This window comes from Dermacentor silvarum, chromosome 8, assembly GCF_013339745.2.
Source record: "Dermacentor silvarum isolate Dsil-2018 chromosome 8, BIME_Dsil_1.4, whole genome shotgun sequence".
NCBI lineage: Eukaryota > Metazoa > Arthropoda > Arachnida > Ixodida > Ixodidae > Dermacentor > Dermacentor silvarum.
In genome coordinates, this window is record NC_051161.1 from 171227293 (window position 1) to 171251287 (window position 23995).

At 46.9% G+C, this 23995-nt stretch overlaps 1 protein-coding gene across 6 annotated transcripts in view; it reads right to left on the reverse strand.

Annotated features, from left to right (window-relative positions):
- LOC119461840 (pre-mRNA-splicing regulator WTAP) overlaps positions 1–23995 on the reverse strand; it is a 230283-nt gene that overhangs the window by 119632 nt on the left and 86656 nt on the right. For all 6 annotated transcript variants that reach the window (XM_037723214.2, XM_037723213.2, XM_049672751.1 and 3 more), the window contains exons 4-5: positions 19378–19445; positions 12754–12878 (exon numbers count right to left, since the gene is read on the reverse strand). In XM_037723214.2, the coding sequence (XP_037579142.2) occupies positions 12754–12878; positions 19378–19445 (193 nt within the window). The remainder of the gene's footprint in view (positions 1–12753; positions 12879–19377; positions 19446–23995) is intronic.

Below are 23995 nucleotides of genomic sequence, written 5' to 3' on the forward strand. Positions count from 1 at the left end.
CCTCCGTTCCTGGGTACAAAAGCATTTCCCACCTGGCAACCTGGCTGCACTATCAGCACGGCAGCCCCGCCCCAGCTACTACTTATTCCGCCACCGTTTCTCGGCCAGCTGGGGCACGCCACCGTACGGAACAAGGTCATGCAACTGCCATTTTTTCTGCAGGTTAGTTACCTTGCAAACGCAAGTTGCTTCCGTTCTAATGACCCTTTTCTAATTGCGGTGTCGTGCCCCCCTGAGCTGATAGATAGTTGTCGCAATCAATTGTGCAAGTTGTTTTATTCCTGCTACCTTACTTTTCACATTGCATCTCTTCTGCTTGTACTGGCAGGTGACGTAGAATTAAACCCCGGCCCTGACACCGTCTCTGCTTCATCGTTAGAATCTATTTTGAACGCACTATCTCGTTTAGAATCTTCTCAAAGCACCGTGATAAATGAACTCGCGCTAATCCGTACTTCCCAAACTAACATTGAAGCTTCGATCAGTGCACTTTCTGCTCGAGTTGACATCTTAGAAAAAAGAGTTGATGAAGTCCAGTCTCTGCGCTCACAGCCTTCTTATGGCACAAGTGATTGCGTCGCTAATCTAGGTTGCCAATTAAAAGTTCTGGCGGAAAAGTGTGACGACGCCGAAAATCGACAGAGACGTTGTAACCTGCTGTTCTTGGGAATTCCCGATGCTAACAATGAAAGCTGGGCGCAATCAGAATTGCATGTAACCTCATTCTTGTCGGAGAAGCTTAACATTCCCATTGCTGCGACTGATTTAGAGCGCGCACACAGACTAGGTCACTTCCAGCAAAACAAAAATCGCCCGATCATCGTCAAATTCGCACGTTTCAAAGATAAAACCGCCATCCTTCTTGCAGCCTCGAAACTTAAAGGCTCCTCCTTTGCGATTCGAGAGGATTTCTCTGCGCGCGTGCGCACAGCCCGGAAGAAGTTGTATTCCTTTGGTATACAAACGGACTCCCAATTTAAGATCCGTTTTGACAGGCTCATCATGGATAACAAACAGTTTGTCTATGATGCTGAGTCTGATTCAGTCAAAGAACTAAAAAAGTAGCCATCAACTCGAATCGCAAATCTTTCACTTTCCCACCCCACCCTAGCCTGCCATGCGCTACCAAGAAGCCCCACGTTTCACACGATGAAAGTTATGTTAACTAATACTCGAAGCTTCATGCCGAAAAAGGAAACTCTGGAAACTATTATCTCAGATGATGACACTGACGTTGTTGTTATCACAGAGTCATGGCTAAACTCTGATATCGAGGACCACGAGCTTCTGAACAACACATCGTATACTGTTTATAGGCGCGATAGGACCGGTCGTCGCGGGGGTGGGGTCTTGGTATTTGTTAAACAGTGGCTGGTCTCTTCTCGCTTATCTATTGAGAGTAACCATGAGATCCTTTGCCTCAAGATAGTACTACCGACAAGCACGACCATATTGATTTCTTGTTACCGTGCTCCTGATTGCGACACTTCATTTACGAACGAACTTAATTCCATCGTATCCCATCTAACCACCCGCTTTCCTCGTGCTAATCTCGTGCTATGTGGTGATTTTAACTTTCCGGATATTGACTGGGAAAACTGCACGGCAACGTCCCGAGCATCCAAAGATTTCTTAGAAATAGTTCTCATGTACAGTCTTAGTCAAGTAGTTACCAGACCTACTCGCAGCACTAACATTCTTGATTTAGTTCTTTCTACCAAAAAGGAACTAATTAATTCTTTACAGTATGTTAAAGGTGTTAGCGACCATAACATCCTGTTTTTTAACATAGCTATTGAGCTCCCTGCACGCCAGCCGTCTACTAAATATATCCGAGATTACAACAAAGCAAACTTTCCCGAAATTAACAATCAACTTGAATCCTTCTTTGTAGACTTCCATCAATTAGCCTCTTCCAGAACAGTTGAGCAAAGCTGGTTACTTTATAAACAAAAACTTCTGTCTCTTATTGATGCTTATGTTCCTCTTGTGCGTATTCGTGGTGATGCCAGCAGGCCCTGGTACTCGAACAGCCTTAGAAAACTATCTAGAAAAAAAAAGCGCATTTTCCGCGAACTCAAACGACGTAACAATCCGCAAAAATGGGAAAAATACTTTACGGTACTTCGGGAATACACAAGTTTGCTGAGGCAATCTAAACGCAAATATTTCCACCAGGATCTGCTGGGCATTCTGCGTGATAACCCTCGCAAATTCTGGAACTCATTATCACTTAAACGTACTTCATGTCATGGTATCGCGTTGATCAACCCAGATGGGTCACCTGTCCCAGGGGATCAGAGTCCCGATGTCGTGAACTCTTATTTTTGCTCGGTACACACTCATGAACCTCCTACCAATATTCCTACCTTGCCAGCTACTCATTACTCAGAAATGCCGGCTGTTATTATAACTACTCAAGGTATCTCGAATTTAATCGATAACCTTAAACTTTCCAGTGCGCCAGGCCCAGATGGCATAACGGCTAAAGCCTTAAAAGGCACCAAATGGCAATCTAGCCGCTTCCTACAATTGATTTTTACTCAATCCATCGCCCATTCCACTACTCCGAGTGACTGGAAGATCAGCCATGTCGTACCTATACACAAAACCGGTAGCCGTTCCAACCCATGTAACTATCGCCCTATATCCTTAACCTGCATACCTTGTAAACTTCTAGAGCATATATTGTATTCCAACATTTCATCTCATCTAGATAAGCATTCATTTTTCTTTCCCAATCAGCATGGTTTTAGACGAGGTCGCTCATGTGAAACACAACTGTTCGAATTCACCACAGACCTTCACCTTCACCTCGATTCCCGTTTTCAAACTGATGTTATCTATCTTGACTTTGCAAAAGCGTTCGATCGTGTCGCCCATCGTCGTCTAACAGCGAAACTTGCTTGCCTTAAACTTGACCCCCTTGTATTGTCCTGGATTGAATGCTTTCTTACAAACCGCTCACAGTTCACTGTCATCGATAACTATAAGTCGTCAAGTAGTCCAGTTTTGTCAGGTGTTCCACAGGGCTCCGTGCTTGGGCCACTTCTGTTTCTAATTTTTATAAATGACCTCCCTAACAGCATTCTTTCGTCAATCCGGTTATTCGCTGATGACTGTGTCCTGTATCGGCGCATATCCTCTCAGAATGACCAACTAATACTCCAGGAAGACTTAAACAAAATAGTAAATTGGTGCTCGCTTTGGCTTATGTCCCTCAACACTTCTAAATGCCAGTACATGTGTGTAACTCGCAAGCGGCAAATCATTAACCACCCGTATTCTATTAACTCTTCCGCCCTCACTCAAGTTGACTCTTACCGTTACCTCGGTGTTACAATCACTAATCAACTTACGTGGTGTGCACACATAACGAATCTTATAAAGGACTGCTCCAAATCACTTGGCCTCCTTAAAAGATCGATTTTTCCTTCTCCTGTTCCCGTACGTAAGCTCGCCTATGAAACGTTTATTCGGACAAAACTTGAGTATGCCTCCGCAATTTGGAATCCCCACCAGTCTTACCTTATTAACTCGCTTGAAGCAGTGCAGAATCGCGCGGCACGGTTTATTGCTTCAAACTATGACCGGCATGTGAGTATAAGTGGCATTAAGTCATCCCTCACCATCCCTAGTCTAATACTTCGTAGGAAGATTTCACAACTTTGCCTTTTCCACAAACTGTATTATAACTTCCCACACCTTAGGAACACATTTTTACTTCCACCCAACCGCACTTCTCACCGTTTGTTCAACAACCTGAGTCTACAACGCTTACACGGGACCACTAATTCATTTAACAAATCTTTCTTACCTACCGTTATTGAACTATGGAACGCGCTACCCGATGACATAGTACATGAGCGTGATTCAGATAAATTTAGGCACCTATTGTCATGTTACTTAAACCCTTAACTTACCACCACTGCGCTGTTACCCTACTTTCTCCCTTTTGTACTGTTCTGTTGTACTGCCGGTTGTGCTGCCTCTTTTACTGCCGATTGTGCTACCTGTTTTGTTTTTGTTTGTTTGCGATTGTTTGGGTAACTAGTCATTTGTATCATTGCTTACCACTGAACTATTGTATAATAATGACTGTAGTGTTTATTGATGCCTTTCGCCCCCCCCCTTATGTAATACCCTGAAAGGGGTCTTTAAGGGACAATAAATGATGATGATGAAAGAGACCCTAACTTTTTTTTTCTTGGCTTCGCCCACCCACACCTCTGCTCCTTTAGTTCGTTGGGGCCGCATCTCCCCTCCATAGTTTTTTCCTCATCCGTAGCGCCATCTGGTGAACATGCTGCAGACGACAAAACGGACAAAGAAGGCGTCGTTGCTATAGCAACTACAAAGAGACCCTAACTTTTTTTTTCTTGGCTTCGCCCACCCACACCTCTGCTCCTTTAGTTCGTTGGGGCCGCATCTCCCCTCCATAGTTTTTTCCTCATCCGTAGCGCCATCTGGTGAACATGCTGTGAAGCAGGAACTGGTGTTGCAGAGCGTGTCCCTTCCAGACGTGCAGAGTCGATGCTCCTGTCTTATCTTACTCCGTTGGTGGTCACGAAAAGTGGTATATTGTTGACGGTTACTCAAATATGTTGAAATCCAATTAGTAATGTCATTTTATTACAATAGCAATTATATGGACACTTCAACCGGATTTCTGCCGTCGTCATCGCCGTGAGGTTCCGTATCAAGTCCAAGGGCAATAAAATCGTAGCCGCGCGCCGTATGCACGAGTGAAAGCGCGCGGGGGACGCGCGCTATCACGGAGAGCGAGCGCACAGCAGAAAGCAAATGCGACCGTCACGCGAAAGGCCGTGAGGGTATGGGAGGGAGGGAGGCGGGGCGACGCTGCGCTGCGGCACCAAATGCGTACCTATGTTGGAACTGGGTGCAAGGGAAACTGGTCACTCAATCTCCCACATGAAAGCAAGAAAGCGGGAAGGCAGCGCAGGAGGGAGGGGGGGCGGGGAGGGCGGCAGCTTTTACTCTGCCAACAACTGCACTTGTACTTTGCCCAGCTGTGGCGGTCGCCCGCACCGTCTCTTAAAAGCAATCTCCACATGGCTCTGACCTTTGTATGCGCCGTGCATTTGCCGCTCAGTTTCCGTTGAAGCGATAGACCGCACGAACCTTCGCCCGCTGCGGCGGCTGCGCTTGCGGCCAGCATTTTGACAGTCGTCGTCTGCGGTCATTCGGTGTGATCTATTCATGTTTGCTTGTGCGCACTGACACCACGCTTGTTAATTCAGTTAGTAAGTGTATGTGTCCAAGTTTATGCAGCCGATGAAACTACTATTCCTACTCCGAATAGCTCTCTACTTATTTGCTATCACAATTGATGCTTCGGCTTTCGGGCGAAGCTGCGACATTTTTTTATTGTGCTAATAATTGTGGAAAGCAGCTTTTTGTGAGAAACTTTATCAAATGTTTTCGTGAAATCCAGAAAAATGGCATCTGTTTGGTTTCCGTTATTAATAGAGTTTGCAAAGTCATGTGCAGTTTGGACTAATTGAGTGCAAGTAGAATAACGTTAGAATAACGTTTCCGGAATCCGTGCTGACGATTTGTAATAAAATTATGTTTTTCAAGAAAATCAGAAATGTGGGTATGTATTATGTGCTCCATAATTTTGCAAGTTGTCGATGTTAGTGAGATTGGCCAATAATTATTGATGCACTGTTGCTTACCCTTTTTATGAACTGGTTGAACTCTGGCCATCCTCCAGTCGTTCAGAACCTGTCCGTTTAGAAATCTTGAAAATAATATAGACAAGTACTTGGGTACCCAGTCTGCATACCTTGTTAGGAATGCATTTGGCATTTTATCGGATACGGAGACTCCTTGGTATCGAGATTCAAAAGCATTTTAATAATACCTTGCTCGCTAATGACAAGATCAGGCATCGGAGGTAAACATGTTTCGAAAGCAGGCAGTATGCCATTATCATTAGTGAAAGCAGATTTGAAGTATTCGTTAAAAGAAATTGATATTTCTTTTTCGTCATAGGTGAGAGTGCTGTTGACTTAAACACATGACGTCGTGATTTGTGTTTGTTTTTTACAATGATGAGCCTAATAAGACGTCCCGATGGTAAGGTTTTTGGAAACAGTGCGCCATATCCGATTCTGCACGACAAGACCAACCTTGAATACAAGGACGCAGAGACGACACCAAGTACCTCATTCTCCTTGTCTTTGAACGCCGCAACAGAAGAGCCCTCACCAACATGATTAAGATCAGTGGCAACAATGTTGTCATCTTCATAAAATATGATTTCTCGTGCTACTAATGTCCGCCTATTTGAATAACCCAGCTCAACGATAAGAACTAAGCTAGCTGCCACAGGGGATTCTTTAAAATTCCGTAAAACTTAAAAATGATCACCCTGTAGATAATAGGAACGCAAAAGTAGTGGGAAAAGATTGCCACAGATTCGTAGTGCATGCTAGCAATTAAGTGCAAAGCTTGATTTTAGGTTCACTTGCTCTCTGGACTGAAAAGAGCGTGCAGAGTTTGCAGAGAAATGCTCCAAGGGACGGCAGTTTCTTTTTTTTCTTTCTTTTTTCGGTTACCACCATCGTGATAATCACCGCGAGATCAGTTTTTTTTAAATATTTTTTTTTAAGTTTCACTTACTATTTCGGACGTGGTGGGCCCTCAGAACAGGTGTGTCTCGGAGGCGTCACATCTTTATGAGTTTGTCCGGCTTCGCATTTGTATGATCAACGCCCCTATAGATATTTCTTGCTTTTTAAGAAAGCAGAAAATCTAGACTTTAGTCGCCACCTCCTGTGCCTTCGTGAGAGCCAAGTGGTGTGCAGTAACGGAGCTCGTTTGTTCTATCTCCGCCAACGGAGATCGCCAACGCAGTGACGCTCTTGTCGACTGTGTACAGAGACGACATCAGTCTTGTGCAGATCCAAGCAAATATGATCGCCTCCAAGCTTAGTATAGGCAGGGCATTATTAGAGAGTTTTTAGGCCATTCTAAGTCTAATACTTTCTAAGCCTAATAATTTGCAGATGACATTGTCCTATTCAGCAACAATGGGGACGAATTAAAACAAATGATTGAGGACCTTAACCAAGAAAGTGTAAGACTGGGGTTGAAGATTAATATGCAGAAGACAAAGGTAATGTTCAATAGCCTGGCAAGGAAACAAGAATGCAGGATGGCCAGTCGGCCTCTAGAGTCTACAAAGGAGTGCGTTTATCTAGGTCAATTACTCACAGGGCACCCTGATCATGAGAAGGAAATTCACAGAAGAATAAAATTGGGTTGGAGTGCATACGGCAGACATCGCCAAATGCTTACTGGGAGCTTACCACTGTCATTGAAAAGAAAAGTGTACATCATTGCATTCTACCGGTGCTAACATATGGAGCAGAAACTTGGAGGTTAACAAAGAAGCTCGAGAACAAGTTAAGGACCTCACAAAGAGTGATGGAACGAAAAATCGTAGGACTAACATTGAGAGACAGGAAGAGAGTGGCGTGGATCAGAGAACGAACCGGGGATAGCCGATATTCTAATTAAAATTAAGAGAAAGAAATGGAGCTGGGCAGGCCATGTAATGCGTAGGACGGATAACCGGTGGACTAATAGATTTACAGAATGGATAACAATAGAACGGAAGCACAGTCGAGGATGGTAGCAAACAAGGTGGCGTGGTGAAGTTAGGAAATTTGCAGGTGCAAGTTGGAATCAGCTAGCGCAAGACAGGGGTAATTGAAGATGGCAGGGAGAGGCCTTAGTCTTGCAGTGGACATAAATACAGGCGGATGATGATTAAACCTGTATTTTTTTGGGTCAACGAGTTTTTGAGACTTAGATTTTTCGGACTATTTTTCATTTCCCGCAAGGTTTGGAAAATCAGTCCACGACTGTTTATCGAGTTCTGGCTATATCAAACTATTTTGAAATCCCCGCACATTCCGATATATCGAGGTTCACACGCTAAGCACACACTGCGTGCATCTGGTGGGAGCATGACCTCAGAGATTAACAGTGCAGCCATCTCAGAGGCCACACTGAAAACCGCACAGATCTGGTTCTCAATGCTCTGGGTTTTGTCTGCAGTGCCAAGGCTAGCAGCAAAGTGATCCGTAGTATGTCGCATGTATGATTTGCCTACGCGTGAATCAAGCTGGGCATCATGTATCTATCGCACAAGTCCTCGTTTTTTTTTTTTTTTGAGACGGTGCATGCAAAAACCTCAAGCACTGTCACATAGTATGCTGCCGCAAATGCCACATCGTGCATCTGCTCAAGAACCTTCCAGCACACTTGAACCACAGAATATCCTTGGAATGTGTGTTGTTTCAGCATAATGCATGCTTCCCATTTATTCACACACCTGTCAAACGGCAGCTTTATTGACATTCTCCATGCATCTGATATTCTGACTTCTTGATGACTACAACAATCACACAGGCCCGGGCTAATCACTTCCGAGTTGATCGTGTCAAAATCTTTGGAATGCGTGATATGGCTCCTTAGCGTAGCATGTAGGGTAACACATTTAAATTGGCTCTCGTAATGGTGCACTGTTGCCACCAACCAGCTTGCTGCCATGAATGCAGTTTCCATTTTGCATAATGTGCAGGCAATTTCACAGCACCAGGCAACGCCATGAATATCCTAGCAGTGTTGTTCCCCTTGGATACCAGAGAGCAGCTTACTATTGTCATTTTGGCTTTCAGGAGCTAAAGTTTCTTGGACACGTAGTCAGCCCCCGTGGTGTTCGGCCACACTCCGAGAAGCTAGCTGCCCACACTGAGTTCCCGCGTCCAACAGACAAGAAGGCAGTTCAGCGATTCTTAGCTCTCTGCGCTTACTACCGTCGTTTTGTCGAAGGATTTTCAAGGATCGCCGAACCATTCACGTGACTGACACACCAAGATGTACCCTTCGAGTGGACGGAAGAACAGGAAGCCTTTACAGAATTGCGGAAGCGACTGCACACAGCCCCCGTACTCGCGCATTTCGACGACAAGGCTGACACAGAAATAAATCCACACCCCGGCCAGCAACGTGGGGCTCGGTGCTATACTCGTTCAGTGGCTAGAAGGCGCTGAACGAGTACTAGCCTACACGAGCCGCAGTCTCACAAAGGCGGAGGTCAACTATTCCACAACAGAAAAGGAGTGTTCAACTGTCATTTGGGTCATCGGCAAGTTCCGACTCTACCTTTACGGCCGACCTTTTCGTGTAGTAAGTGACCACACCACTCACTGTGTTGGCTTGCGAGTCTTAGGGACCCTTCAGGCCGCCTCGCTCGTTGGAGCCTCCGCCTTCAGGAGTACGACGTCACAGTGGTATATCGATCCGGACAGAAGCACGGTGGCGCTGACTGCCTCTCACATGCACCTATACCTTGTAAGCCCAGTGACTTAGAGCAAGAATTCCCGTTTCTTGGTGTAGTAGACACTGTCGAGGTGGCTGACCTCCAACGTGCAGACAGTACATTGCTTCCCCTCATCAGATACCTTCAAGGAGCCGACGTTGTTGTCCCACGACCGATGTCACGAGGTCTGACTTCTTACTGCCTCCGGAACCACGTGCTCTACAAAAAGAACTTCGACAACAGCCAAGAAACGTTCCTTCTTGTCGTCCCAGTTTCACTGCGCGAAGCACGCAGGCGTGTCATGACTACCCGTGTGCCGGACACTTAGGTTTCGCCAGGACGTTAGCGCGCATACGCCAGAAGTATTACTGGCAACAACCATTCTCGTCCGTTCAGCACTACGTGATAAGTTGCCATGATTGTCAGTGGTGCAAGGTTCCACCTCTGAAACCTGCTGGTCTTCTGCAACCCCTGGACCCTCCTTTAGCACAGTTTCAACAGGTGGGAATGGATCTCCTCGGTCCGTTCCCTACGTCATCCGCAGAAAACAAATGGATAGTCGTTGCAACCGACTACCTAACGCGGTACGCAGAAACCAAAGCTGTGCCCCGCGGAACCGCTACAGAAGTTGCGATGTTTTTTTGTACATGAGGGGCCCCTTACATCTTAATAACCATCGAGGAACAGCGTTTACTGCTGACTTAACGCAGGAGATCGTCACGCTGACCCACACCAATCATCAGAAAACCACGGCCTATCACCCACAAACTAATGGACTAATCGAACCCCTCAACAGAATTATGGCCGATATGATCTCGATCTACGTTGATGTAGAGCACAAGTCCTTGGACCAAATTCTACCATACGTTACATTCGCATATAATACGACTGTGCAGGAAACCACCCGATTCACACCATTTGAACTGGTTTATGGGCGCTGCGTAACAACACCTTTAGACGCCGCCACGCTCCCGGTAGACAACGGAACAACAAGAAGTGACAACGCTGACAACATCGTCCAGATAGCCGAAGAAGTTCGACAGCTTGCTCGCAACCAGATCCACAACCAGCAAAGTGCCGACGCCCGCTGTTACAACAGTGGCCGAAGGAACATTCAGTACGAACACAGCGACTACGTGTGCGTGTGGACACCCGTTCGTCATCAGGGGCTGTCGGAAAAATTACTGCGCAGATACTTCGGCCCGTACAAGATCGTCAGGCGACTCAGCGACGTGAACTACGAGGTCGTCCCTTAGAGCATGGGTTCTCAAAGTGGGTTCCGTGGCCCCCTGGGGTTCCGCAGGCCCCTGCTCGGAGTTCCACGAGCCACTAATAAATTTTTCGTGGCCCCGCGCTCGCCAAGTGGCTAAAACGGCGAACACGAGGTGCACTTGATCCACAGAACCTCTGTTGCCCATGCCCGAGTGTCAAAAAGCACATCACAGTGCGTAACGGCAACGCGCGAACTGCGCAATAAATCCGCAAGCAGCTTGTAGCCACCCAACCTCCGAAAATGGGTAGCCATGGGCAGCGCGCCTAAGTTTTCGCGAAAACACCCGTGTACTTAGATTTAAGTGGACGTTAAAGAACCCCAGGTGGACGAAATTTTCCGGAGTGCCCCACTACGACGTGCCTCATAATCAGATCGTGGTTTTGGCACGTAAAACCCCATAATTTAACTTTATAAGTTTTCACAGTTGAATCTCGGAGGCCGTAACTTACCACAGTGCGCTTTTCTCCCGTTTGTAGATAGGGTATAGGTGCCGATAGGGTGCGCACTGACGTATACTTTGGAGGCATAAAAGGATGTGCAGGGCACCACAAATGCGTGCCGCAAAAGAGCAAAAACAGCCCTAGCGTCTAAAAACGAAGTGATGCAGTGCCATGGTCCTCAGCGGCAATCGTACGCGACACGTGACTGACAGCAACGCCGGAACTCTTAGTGCCTAATTGTGCCCTCAAAGCCTTTATTCTTTCGTTAATCGCCGCGCGTAACACCGCGTTGGTGGCTAGCCACGTGCCTCTATTGGTGCGCAGTCGCGATCTGTGATCCTGTCGATAGCCACCTCAGTTTCGTCTGCAGCGGCTGCAGCACACAGTAGTTTCGTTTTGGCTCGGTGCGCGCGTCAGCCGCGTGCCTTCACAACTACGTAGTCCCCATCCATGATCGCGTCGATAGCGACCCTGGTTTCGTGTGCACTTGTTGCAGCAAACGGTTTCGTTTTGACTTGGTACGTACATCGGCCACCTGCCTTTTGAACCGCAAGGTCGCCGTCCAAAATCGCGTCGATAACGGCCGCAGTTTTGTCCACAGCGGTTGCGGCAAGCAGTAGTTTGCTTTGACTCAGTGCAAAGCTGTCGAAGATGAAGAGCGCCGGCTACATCGCGATGGGCCGACAATTTGTTGGCAACCAGCTCACTAGCTAAATAATAACCGCGATGTGTGCGCGGTAGTGAAAAGCGTGTCTCGGATAAAGACACGTGCTGCGGCCGTGCTGCGAAGGATGTCGGGAGGCCTTCGCCGCTGCTAGCTCTAATCAGTCATGGAATGATGAGAATTTCAGCTTCCGCATTGCTCTTCTTTCTAGGGTTTTACGTGCCAAAACCGTTCCGATTGTGAGGCACGCCGTAGTGGAGGGCTCCAGATTAATTTTGAGCACCTGCGATTCTTTAACATGCACTACAACGCAAGCACACGGGCGTTTTTGCATTTCGCCTCCATCGAAATGCGGCCGCCGCGACCGGGATGCGATCCAGCGACCTCGTGCTCAGCCTCGCAACGCCTTAGCGAAGAGCCACCGCGGCGGGTGCCGCACTGCTCTTGGGCAAAATAGAAACAAGATCTCCTGATTCATTCATTAAATAAAAATGTGTTGACGTAGTAAGCAGTCATTTATTGTGTTCTTGATACCCTGGATAATTCGACATTCGGTTAATTAGGACATTTTAATTCGTTTAAATCGGGGAGGGGGGGGGGGGTTCCTTGGCGCTTCATGGAGCTTAGCAGGGTTCCCTGGAACGAACATGCTTGAGAACCCCTGCCTTATAGAGTACTAATATGAGCTCGAGCCAACGGCGGGCACGAGCCGAGATTGTCCACGTAGTACTGATGAAGCCATACTACGCTCGCGAAGAAGTGCCCCTCTGATGCAACTCGCTCCCACGCCCTCTGTCACCCTTTACCCTCTCCGAACGGCAACCGGGACGGGCGATTTTCACGTGGGGAGTAATGACGCGAAGTAAGCTGCCCACTACAGGCACAAGATTGCCGGAGAGAAGACGACGAAGGGCGCAGGTGTGCGCACGTTCTCTTGAGTGTCGGCCATCATTAAAGAAGGCTGTTCTCTTGCGGCGAGCTCGAATTAATTATCTTTGTGACACTATAATGCACTCACCGCACACTCTTGCATCTCCTGCTCCTTGGTGGTGAGCCGCATGACAAGCACATTCTCTCGTCGTGTGGCCTCCAACTGCTGCTGCTTCAGCTTCTCCTCGGACTCCCGCAGGCTCACCAGCTCCTCTGCACAATCATTGTCATCACACTTCACATGGAACAACAAGACAACTACACGAGCACTGACCATCAACTGGTGCTTTCATTCTAAGAATGAAAATATACCCAAGGGGGGAACCAGGCAAGCTGCGTGTCGTCAGGCACCAAATGAGGCAAGCGCTATGGCCAGCCAGCAACTATCACTAAATGAATCACATGGGCCAACTGAAGGCACTTCTAAACAACAACAAAAAAGCACTAAGGATAACAAACAACATGTGTAAACAACTAATAAGTAAAAACACAACAGAAACAAACGCGGGACTTTTCTTTTGAATGACATGCACTCATAGAGAAACATATTTACGTAAAGAGCGGACACTCGAGCCGTTTTGTGGCCGAGCAAGTCGGGGTCTGACCACCCGCAAGATGCCGTAGCCAAGTCCGCTTCCACTTCACCTCAAAGGTAGAAAGCTTATCATACATCCACCGGGTCATGTCCACGCATCCCGTTTCCATAGAGACGTTGATGCGCCGCTTATTATGACCACCCCACCGTGCTTTTCAACGCGTTGGCTCACTTTTGCGGTAAAGTGTTTCTTTCCTTTTGCATGCAGAAATAATTTTCTCGTTTCTTGCGTTGCTAGCGAGACATTTGTTCTGCTGGGTGAGTGAATTTTGCACGGGTAGCATAGAATATGAGCTGTGGCGTCCACTTACAGTGCAGCCACCCTTTTGTTTTTGTACCAGTCTTTTGCAGAAGAGCATGTGCATTACTTCCAATGCTTAATTTTCCAAAAGCTACTTGCAACACATTCGGTCTAACGCACAGAATTTGTTATCTGTGGCTCACCCGTATCATCAAAAAAACTTGATGGTGGTTATTTGGCACGGCTAGAGCGTTTTGTGAAGGCCATTTACCTCACTGTATATGCATAATGCATGCGCCTGGGCCGGTTCGCAAGAGCCAGTTTTACTTGCCTGTGATGGCTAAAAGATTCTTGTGGTCTGTGTGTTTGTCTTCATCAAGTGTGTGATCCAGTATTTTTTCTGTGCGATTCCCAATATAAACAAGAAAAAATAAACTTTTTGTGTATGGGACCACTGTTTCCTATTATGTGCAACTGAGGAAAGCGGCTCAAGAACACCAAAAAATTGCTCTCAAAACAGCTCTGATAGTACTATTTTTCCAATCTGCATGAGCTAATTCAGGCTTGCTTAGGTTCTTCGAGAAGCTTGGCGGTTTTTCCAGTAAGAAAGTTCCGCTCCGCGAGCTCATTACGTCTGTATGTTTGGCGCGCTTAAAAATGAAATGTTAACGCTCTTGAGCTCCACTATAGACGACGTAGTTGAGCATTTTACCAGCCAAAAGTAAACCAGACTCGAAAGCATTCCTATCGAAACCTAAACCAAAACAGAGCGAAACCACGCGTCCAAAAACTCGGAAGATAAAATTAGTGGTCTGACCAGCCACTCGGGGCGCTGGTGGCAGTGCAGTAGCTCGGCCGCAGATACTCTTTACCTATATGTTTCTTTATGATACACTTTCCAAATCTCATGTGTTCACTGCGTTTGCGAATTGCACAGGCCCTATGAAAAAGAGGTGTTACAATGCAAGGTCATTCTAAACACCTCCCAGTTTTCTCTACATTCCTCTCGCAGTGTGATGGCTCCACGTGCACTCTCTTCCGATGCTGGGTCATCTCGAGTTTCCAAGACGCGTTGTTGGAGGCTACCAGAGTGCTTCATCATGCCAGCGTTGCAGCAACGAGCGAGATCTGTTCGAATTGGCCTGTTCGCGCGTGCCACCATGCTGGTTCATTCAGTAAGCGAATGATTACTGCGATTCATACGGCGGATAAAACAACAAACCTAATACTTTGCTATTGCTATCAATGCTTCGCCTTGCAGGCGCATCTGTGACCTTTTTGCTCCTAGAACCAACACTAGAAATAATGCATAACAACTACCCAAGCTTCAGACAACGTGCGAGATCTTGCTCAGTTTCTCGAAGATGACGTGCGCACAATGTCGCAAAATGCAACCAACGTGGCGGCCACGGAGGTGGTGAAGCAGGCGGGGCATACATAGCCGGCAATTGTTCCGCCTGATCCTCCTTCGAGTTGAGATCGGGGGTGTGTCACCAGGTGTCGATGAGCCCCGTGTTTCGCAGGAAGGCTATCGGCAGGCTCTCTTCCCGATTGCCGCGGGCCCCTCCGGGGAAAACGACGTCTTCAAAGGTCCTGTGCGTAAGACGGCTCTTTTGTAGGCTGTCGACCATCGCTTTTCTTTCTGTGTCAAACTGCGGGCACGGACAACAGGTTGTCGCTCTTCGCCTTGCTTTCATGCAATTTTAAGGCGAACCTTTCTCTGTGGCGTCCAATGGATTTTGATGCTGCACTGGTCGAACTGTGCGGATCTGCTGATAACGTCAATCCACTGTGGGCGACACTAATGGCCACAATGGCAGAGTAAACGCTTTGCTTCATACTGCTCATGTGAAGTCAACACAGCATGACATTATCTTTCGTCACGGACGCTCAAATTCACTAAAATAAAAATTTGTTCTCTCGAAATTCGTTTTTTTCCGACTGCCCGATAATTTGGAAAACTTCACGGCCCCTTCTGTGTAACAAAAATTCATCGGCCGCTGTACTTACTTTCACAAAAAAAATGAAATTTCAATATAACGAATTAAGGTATCGATTTGACCAACTTCCTTATATCGAGCTTGTGGGGACGCTGTTCCCTCGCGTCCGCTGTTTTCCTGGCCTAGCCATCACGTCTCCTATGATTCAGCTTCCCCAAGGAGCTGTGCGCCGCCGGTAGTCGATGTAGTCGCAAAGTAGAACGAAGATGGCCCTAATGTTGCAATGCTAGCGTCATCAGGCAGCGTGGATATTCGGCCGCAAGCAGAACAAGCTACCTCCTCTTTGGCTTAGGGTCGGCGGAGCGCAGGAATATGTTGCATGCTGTCACGGAGCGGCATATTTTCGAATGGTTTGGACGCTGATTAACGACACGCCGAATTACGAGCGTCAAAAACGTGGGCTCCTGACTGTGCAGCGTATAATTTATTTGACATCGACACGCCGAATTACGGGCGTCAAAAGCGTCGTGGCCGCTCGGACTGCCATCTCAATTCCAGACGCGACATGCCGATTACGGACCCAGAAGTGTGCGTGTATGTCTGCGTGGTATGCCGGGTTCCACCTTGGCCCTTGACATTGGGAGAGAGAATCTGCGGTTCTTCGTCCATGTTGAAAGGGACGCGGCCAAGATTGTTGGGAGCAAAGAGCCCTGAATTCGGAGAACTCTACATAGCGGCAGTTTCCCTACATAGGGAACTAGGAAAAGGAGAGGCTATTTAGCCCTGCTGATTAGTCTAGAAGTTGAACCTATGCGCTGCTGAGAAGCCGTTGGGGGGCTAGTGCCGTCCAGTATCGCCTGGGCCGCCTGGCCACGTCGGAACTCCGAGGAACTTGTTGATGTACGACATGTCAAACCAGCATCTGCAACGAAGCTCACGGTAGTTCGCCTCAAGTTAGCTCAACCTGCTTGAGAGAAGACGTCCGATCTAGACTCCCGGGAAACCCAGCTCAGCAATTCACATCCACCTCGACAAGATCGGACTGCCAGCATTCTTCGGGAAAGCTTTGTGCACCGACTTCACGGTTTATGGACTTGCTGCTGCTGCCCGGCCATGCGTATGACACCATTTGTTTTCTTTTGAACTTTGCTTTAGTGAAATACTGTTAAGTGTATTCTTGTGTATTTGATCCTCGCACTGTTTCATTTTTATATCTACTGTTAATTGCTGGCATTTATTTGTCTTCATAATTGTGTTATATTAAGTTCAGTTGTGTTAGTTTGTCTAGTCTATTTTATTTTATTAATTTGTGTATATTTATCAGCCGATAAATATCTTGTTTTTTTGTTTACTCCCGACTCTGACTCTCTTCACTGTGTTCGCTTCAGTACGGAACGACCAACCAGCTTGCCTACCCCGTCGATCGACTTCGCGCCGACGACGAATCGGGGACAGCTGTGACACATGCCCATTAGCACGCTTCGCGGGACCATCCCACGAAAGGCTTCACAAAGAGGCAATGTAACGGACGAACACGATCGTTACAACGTGCTGCCGTTCAATGTCTCAAAGTGCAAATGTATGGTTGTCTCACGCAAAAGAGCTAATCTCGTCTTTCAGTATTCACTCAACTCTAAAGACACATCCCAAGCAGATTCCTATCGCTACCTAGACATTCTCATAAACAGTAAATTATCGTGGCCCGACCACATTTTGAAACTTGTAGCAGATGCCTCAACGTCACTTTATTACCTCAAAAGAACACTATCCCTTTCCCCTCCTGAATTAGAATAGCCTATGAAACGTTCATTAGGAGCAAACTTGAATTTGCCTCCTCTATATGGAACGCCTACCAGAATTACCTTACTAGCTCTCTTGAGTCAGTCCAAAATCGTGCTGCTCGGTTTATATCAAAATACGATAAATATCTCAGCGTTTCTCATATTAAATCATCTCTTGGGTCTTCAGCAGACAGACGGAAAATAGCACGACGCGGCTTGTTACACATTTCAACTCTGCTCATCTGCATGGCACACACTGCTAGTATTTATGCCCTCTCGTCGCCCATTTAATTCCAAAAGCATTCGTCTTCGTGGTACAACACTTGCATTCAATAAATCATTCCTTCCTAATGTCATCGAAGATTGGAAGTCTTCCCGAAGCTGTCGTTCTTGAGCATGGTCCAGTTAAATTTAGGGAGCCTTTATTAACAGCACTTGTTGTTTATCATTCGGAGCACTGTTTGATTAATGCCTACCACTTCCACAAATACCTGGGAATACGGTTCAGCTGAAACAGCAAGACATTGTTGCCAGATGTGGCTCTGAAGCCCACATCGTGGAAACTGCAAAAAAATATGCACACAAAAACGCGATGCCGAACATTAACGTGCGTGCCGCGTTCCTTTTCCATGTAGTTTACAGAGCCGGTGCCAAAAATGCTACGGTGTTGCCAGCACAGCACAATAGCCAGTGCACACGAAGCTGTGCCCGCTTGTTCGGCGGCATCTGCTCAGTCCCAGCACAGACGTTTTGAAACCTTGATGAAAAAGTTAGGGAGAGTTCCCCCCTCCTCCCACTGCCCACATTGTGTGCATCACAATCAACAACTGTGGTACAACAGTGCACCACGAACTGGTGCGTGAGGTGCAGTGAACCACATGCGACTCAAACTGGCCTTACATTTAGAGACTACCCTAGGCATACCTCAGCGAAAGAGTAGGGTGACGGCACCAAGAATTGATCCACACATCTCGTCCCTCAACACACAGGGACAGCCCCAGTAAAGGAAACAAATCTGAAAGGCCATGCTTTTTCCGTATTGCGGGCGATAAAAAAAATGGTGATGCCATGCCTGCCACTTTTGTGTGCGAAATCTACACCAACACATTGTCGCAGTAAAATGCTAATTTTCCCTTACTTTCCACAGTTGCCAGACATCCTGAGGAGTTCTTTTAGGTTTGTTGTATGCATTCTGCAAACTAACCTTTACACGTCTTTACTTCTGCTACGTCTAGCCGACACGAGCCACAAGAGCACATATTGCTCAAGCAATTCAAACAACATGCTTTAATTGCGATAGCAATTATATGGACACTTCAACCGGATTTCTGCCGTCGGCGTCGCCGTTGCCGTATAGATAAAATCTTCACCGCGCGCCGTATGCCCGAGCGGAAGCGTGCGGGGAGCTATCACGGAGAGCGAACGCACTCAATCTCCCACGCGCAAGCAAGGAAGCGGGAAGCCAGCGCTGTAGGGAGCGGGGGGGCATTTCTACTCTGCCAACAACCGCGCTCGTCCCTCGCCACACCGTCTCTTATCTCCACACGGCTCTGACCTTTATGCACCGTGCATTCGCCGCTCAGTTTCTGTTGAAGCGATAGACCGCACGTACCTTCGCCCGCTGCAGCGTATGGGCTAGCTGCCAGCGTTTTGACAGTCGTCTGCAGTCATTCAGTGTGATCTATTCATGTTTGTTTGTGCGCGCTCACACCACGCTTGTTCATTCAGTTAGTGATAGTCAGGCTACATTTTCCAACGCACGCTACACATGTAATGCTGCCCGGATCGGCAGTGCAGCGCTACAGGTGTGTCCCTTCGCACGTGCGCTGCCCACGGGAAGCGCTTTTCATCAACACCACCGTTTCACAGGCGCCTTCTCGTGGTCATCGAGCCTCTCTTCATGTCGGTCTACTTATGCCGCAGCACACCTGCTTACTTAATCAGCTCATGTTTACTACAATTCATATTGCTACCAAAGCCGCTCACCTTACTTCGTATGACATTGCTGTGTTGCTATCGCATTCATTGCTTCGCCCTTAGGGCGAAACTGTGACATTTTTTTAAGACATGGAAATATATATGCCTGTCATGACGAGCCTGCTGTCCCCATAATTTTGCCAGATGCCCCTCAAAGCAAGAAAGGAAAGGTACTCACGATTGCTGGCTGCTGAGCTCCCCGCCTGGCTCTCCAAATACTCTACGTAGCTCTCTTGCTCCTTCCACCTGCAAGTGCAAAGCTGTTACCTGCTGGTGGCATTCATAAAGGCCAGTGTCCCCGACGCTGTCACAAAATGTACAAAAAGGAGGATGCACACGTGAAATGCACCAGAATGCCAAAGCACACTGCTGTTTCAATCGGCAGTACTTTCTAATACAAACGGGTGATTTCACAAGAGATGAACATGGGTCCCAAAATTCATAATCCGATTTTATATTTTATGCCCATATCAGTAGGCAGCTCGAAAGTGTGCATGGCTTCTTTGGCAAATGGATAATTTGAGGGGGAAAAGATATTCCTCAGTGTGGAGGCGCCATTTTCATGCACCGGGCATTCTCGCAAATGTGCAACAAACGAAGAGAGAAGCTCTTTTGCTGAAAGCAGGCGGAAAGCCCTCAGTCCGGTCAATCTGACTACACTGGTCGTCATCCAGGCTGGGGCTGGATCAAGACCGAGATGGTTCCCTGTGCGGTAGGGTGCTTTGCAGAATGTGTATTTCAAGGTAAAAATTTGGTAGTCGGCCTAAAAATATTTGCCAGGCATCATTAGGTAGCTCTACATGTCTTATATGCATGCAAGAAGTTACGAAATGGTATCTTTTAATTGCGAAATATGTTTTCAAATGTTCGTACGTGGATCGTGCAGACAGTATAAATATATGAAGCCTTGCATCTATGAAATAGAGATTGTTAATAAAACAAGCCCGAAAATAAACAAAAAAAAAACAAAACACCTGACTGGCTTTTTTTATTAATTCAAACACAAGCAACGTCAAAATTCTTTTTCTTTCTATGAATGCGAAAAGTGGACATCGACCACGTCTGACCACATTACCCTGAACAGGGCACATATGAATTTTATAGCCGAGTATGTTCAGGCTGTCGAACAGTGGTAACGCAAAATACGAGAAGACATTGTTCATGCTCGTGTAGGCTTTCAGTTGCAATTATGAAGATGTTTTCTACTTGCATCGTCTCATGACAGTCTTTGGGTTCCAGGGGCACAAAGTGTTCTGCTACACGTCTATTCACATGCTTTGCGTGACGGATATCAGCACTCTCTCTGGATTTACTGGCTACTTAAGTGAAATTATTATCTTTTCTTAACTGCATGAAACATACCTTTTAACTCTGCAGGACTCCCTGACAAATTAATTTATTGCAACCTGATATTCCATGTGCAATGGCTGCATGGTTCACCTGGTACAAACCAAGCACAAGCCGCATTGTGTTAGAGTGTGCGTCTCTTGGCAAGGAAACGCAGACCATGACACCGTTTCTCTGTCATCTGCATCCAAGGCCAGCAAGCTTGTGCGCACGTCATAGAAAAACCGGTGTCGTCACAAAAATTCAAAAATAATTTCTTGCATTTAAAAAAATTCATTTTTGTAACATCTCACATGAATAGCAGACACGCAGAGATATCTAATGATATATCACATATATTTTAAGCCGACCATTCAATTTACTTCTTTTTACCTTGAACGCGAAGCTTTTTGCAAAAAATTTGAACTTTGGTTATTTTTCAGGTGATCAGCTGAACCTTCAACTTTCAAATATATTTCGACTAAACTATATCAACTGGGCTACCATTCTATATTTAAATTGTGGCTTCTGGACTTTCATGCATTCCGAGAAAAAAATTCTAACTTTGTAATTTGATCTTTTGCTGGTGTCGAATGCGCTTGAAATGTTCAAATATTTGAAATATTGGTTATTTTGGCAGTCGCATCACTTCACTGTCTTGCCATATGAGTACTCCATTTGAAAGACTGAATCATGCCTTTGAAGAAAAATATTGATGCCTTCTGGCTCCGCAGCGCAAGAAAAATAAATTGTTGCCAAAATGCTACAAAACATTTTGGCATAAAAAGTAAACGTGTTGAACTTCAACAAACATGTGTAAACTTCTTCAGCTATATCTGAAATGTTGAAAAGAACGCTCGTTGATGGAATGACCGAAAAGCGAGGGCACGGGATGGCAACACGACCGTCATCTTTGCGACACACCACACGGCGGCGGCCTCTTGTGGTCAATGCCGTTCGTAGACACACACACTGTCTCGTTTCGTAGCCTCGAGCAACCGGTCACTCGTCTAGTTTTGGATTTAAACGAAAGGTGCGAAAGTGAAATGTGACTAGTGCTCGGATGGTGGATTGAAGAGGGGGGGATGCTTCGCACTAATTCTGTGAGCCTCCAGATTTCAGAATCTTAGACAGGTGGCAAATCACACCGAACATGACAATGAAATGCCGTGGATCTCTTCATTGTCGGAAGCAAAACTTTGCATGTGATAAAAAAGTTGTCGCAGTTTCACCCGAAAGGCGAAGCATCAATTGCGATAGCAAATTTGTAGAGAGCTATACGGAGTAATGATAGTAGCTTCATCAGCTGTATAAACTTGGACATGCAGCAGCACCGGCAACACGCAGAACTGTTGTCGACGCCGTCGGCATTATGCCCATGTTCGCACAAAACGCGTGCGGCGTTGGTGACTGTTGCCGGAGCCTCTGGGGGCGGCTCGGTTTTTGACATCAGAACGGGACACTCGTCGAGCTGCGTCGGAAGTCTTTACCACCTTCTCGCCTCACGTTTTTACATAAATACGCACTTGGTGCCGCAGCTAAACGTCGCCTCCCTTCCCTCTCCCCCCCCCCCCCCCCCCCCACCGCCTTTCGCGCGTCGGCAGAAGGCGCGTTTGCGCTACATATATGGTGATTGTAAAGGAGGAAAGAGATGCCTACTTCTGCAGCCCTTCAGGGAGCACGGCGCAGAACGCGCGTTTGCTCTCCGACGTGCGTTTGCTCCCTGTGAAAGCGCGCGTCCCTCACGCCCTTTCACTCGCACATACAGCGTCCAGAGCGCGGCGACGATTTCATCGCCATTGACGTCATACGGAACCTCACGGCGACGGCGACGGCAACGGCGACGCCGACAGCAGAAATCTGCTTTGGAGTGTCCATATAATTGCTATCGCAATAATAAAAGATGGCCACAAAACACAGGTCCACTATTAAACTATTCAGTACAACAGATCGTCGCTAAATCATTAGCTTCAGAGGAAAAAGAAGCACTTGGTTCTATTCAACAGAAATTCTATTGATAAAAAACGTTTTTCCAGACTTACATATACTAGGACTTGGCTGTAATCAGCGCTGGCATATTATTTTGGCACTCCCTTTAACACAAAGGTATGGGCCACCTAGCCTGCTAGGGGATCTCTGCATGGAATGTACGCATTAGGAATGAAGAGGCTTTGCTCAGTCTTACTGTTGGGGATTATTTCGACAAAGGTGTGCTCAAATGAGGCTGCCGACACGGTACTGTTGTGCACTGACGGTGTAGGCATTGTTCTGTCGGAGGTGTATTTACCATATCTTTGGACACGGGTGTCGGTTTCCCATAGCGCTGGGTTGTCTTGTGTAGCAAGTTGGAGAAGGGTTTTTTTTTGGGGGGGGGGGGGGGGGGGGGTCGGAAAGATCTGCAGTTCCATTGCCCTATTTTCAATGTTGGTAGTGATCTTCCTTTCTAACTGTCATTGGGAGCCATCTTGCCTAGGTTCGGTGGTCACATCCACCGATACCATGTATGAGGCGACGGCTACTAGCCCGCCTTGTGTCCACCACACTAAAGGGACAAGTAGTATAGAAAACACATCACATCTTTTAAATCTTTTTTGCAAAACATGTTTCCATTAAAATAAATGAGCCAGTTTATTTATAGAAGCTAGAAGCTTTCTAGCGGAAGTGTATTATGTAATTGCGAAAGCCAATAAGCCACTTATATAAATTTACATTCCTACCAAGTTATTTGTACAAGTTCTAGCATTGCACGTTGCAATCGTTTGCGATTTAAAAGTGAGATGAAGTGGATAGCGGCGTGTAGATAAGTAAAACCTCAATAATATGTGTGGGGTCTCACACGTGCTCTTGGGACAAAAGAACGACAACACAGTAGTGCAAACAATCAAAAAGGATATTTATTGCACCTTTCATACACTAATATATGCTAGCCGAATTACTACATATAGAACATTCACATGGGCGCGCGACAAATCAAGAAAGTCCGACTCACCGCGACCGGATAGCAAGTGAATATGTTCGCCCCATGCCACGACACCATCGTCTAGTCATTCACGTGTACAGTCACACGAACGGTGGCGAGTTCGTGCGGGAATGTCAACAGAATTGGCTCTGCTAACCCAAAAAGAATTCATTTTAAATGGTTTTGAAAATAAGGAACTAATGCTAGGAATTTTCGTGGACTACTCTAAAGCATTTGATAGGCTAAATCATCAGACTTTGCTTACTAAACTAGAGCCACGGCCGCTGGATAAAAAAAAAGGTGCGGCCAGCCGCGTCGGGCACGCTGCTATGGGAGCGAACGCGACGGCCGTATTGCTTTGTCGGCCGCTTGGCTCCGCCGAACGGCGCTAGCTGAGGGGGATGGAACGCTTCGGCTTGCACGCGCGACGGCGTTCCAAGCGCGTTCTTGACGCATTTGCTATGTCGATGCCAGACAACATACCCCGGCGTGTGGCGCCGCGGCGGATCAC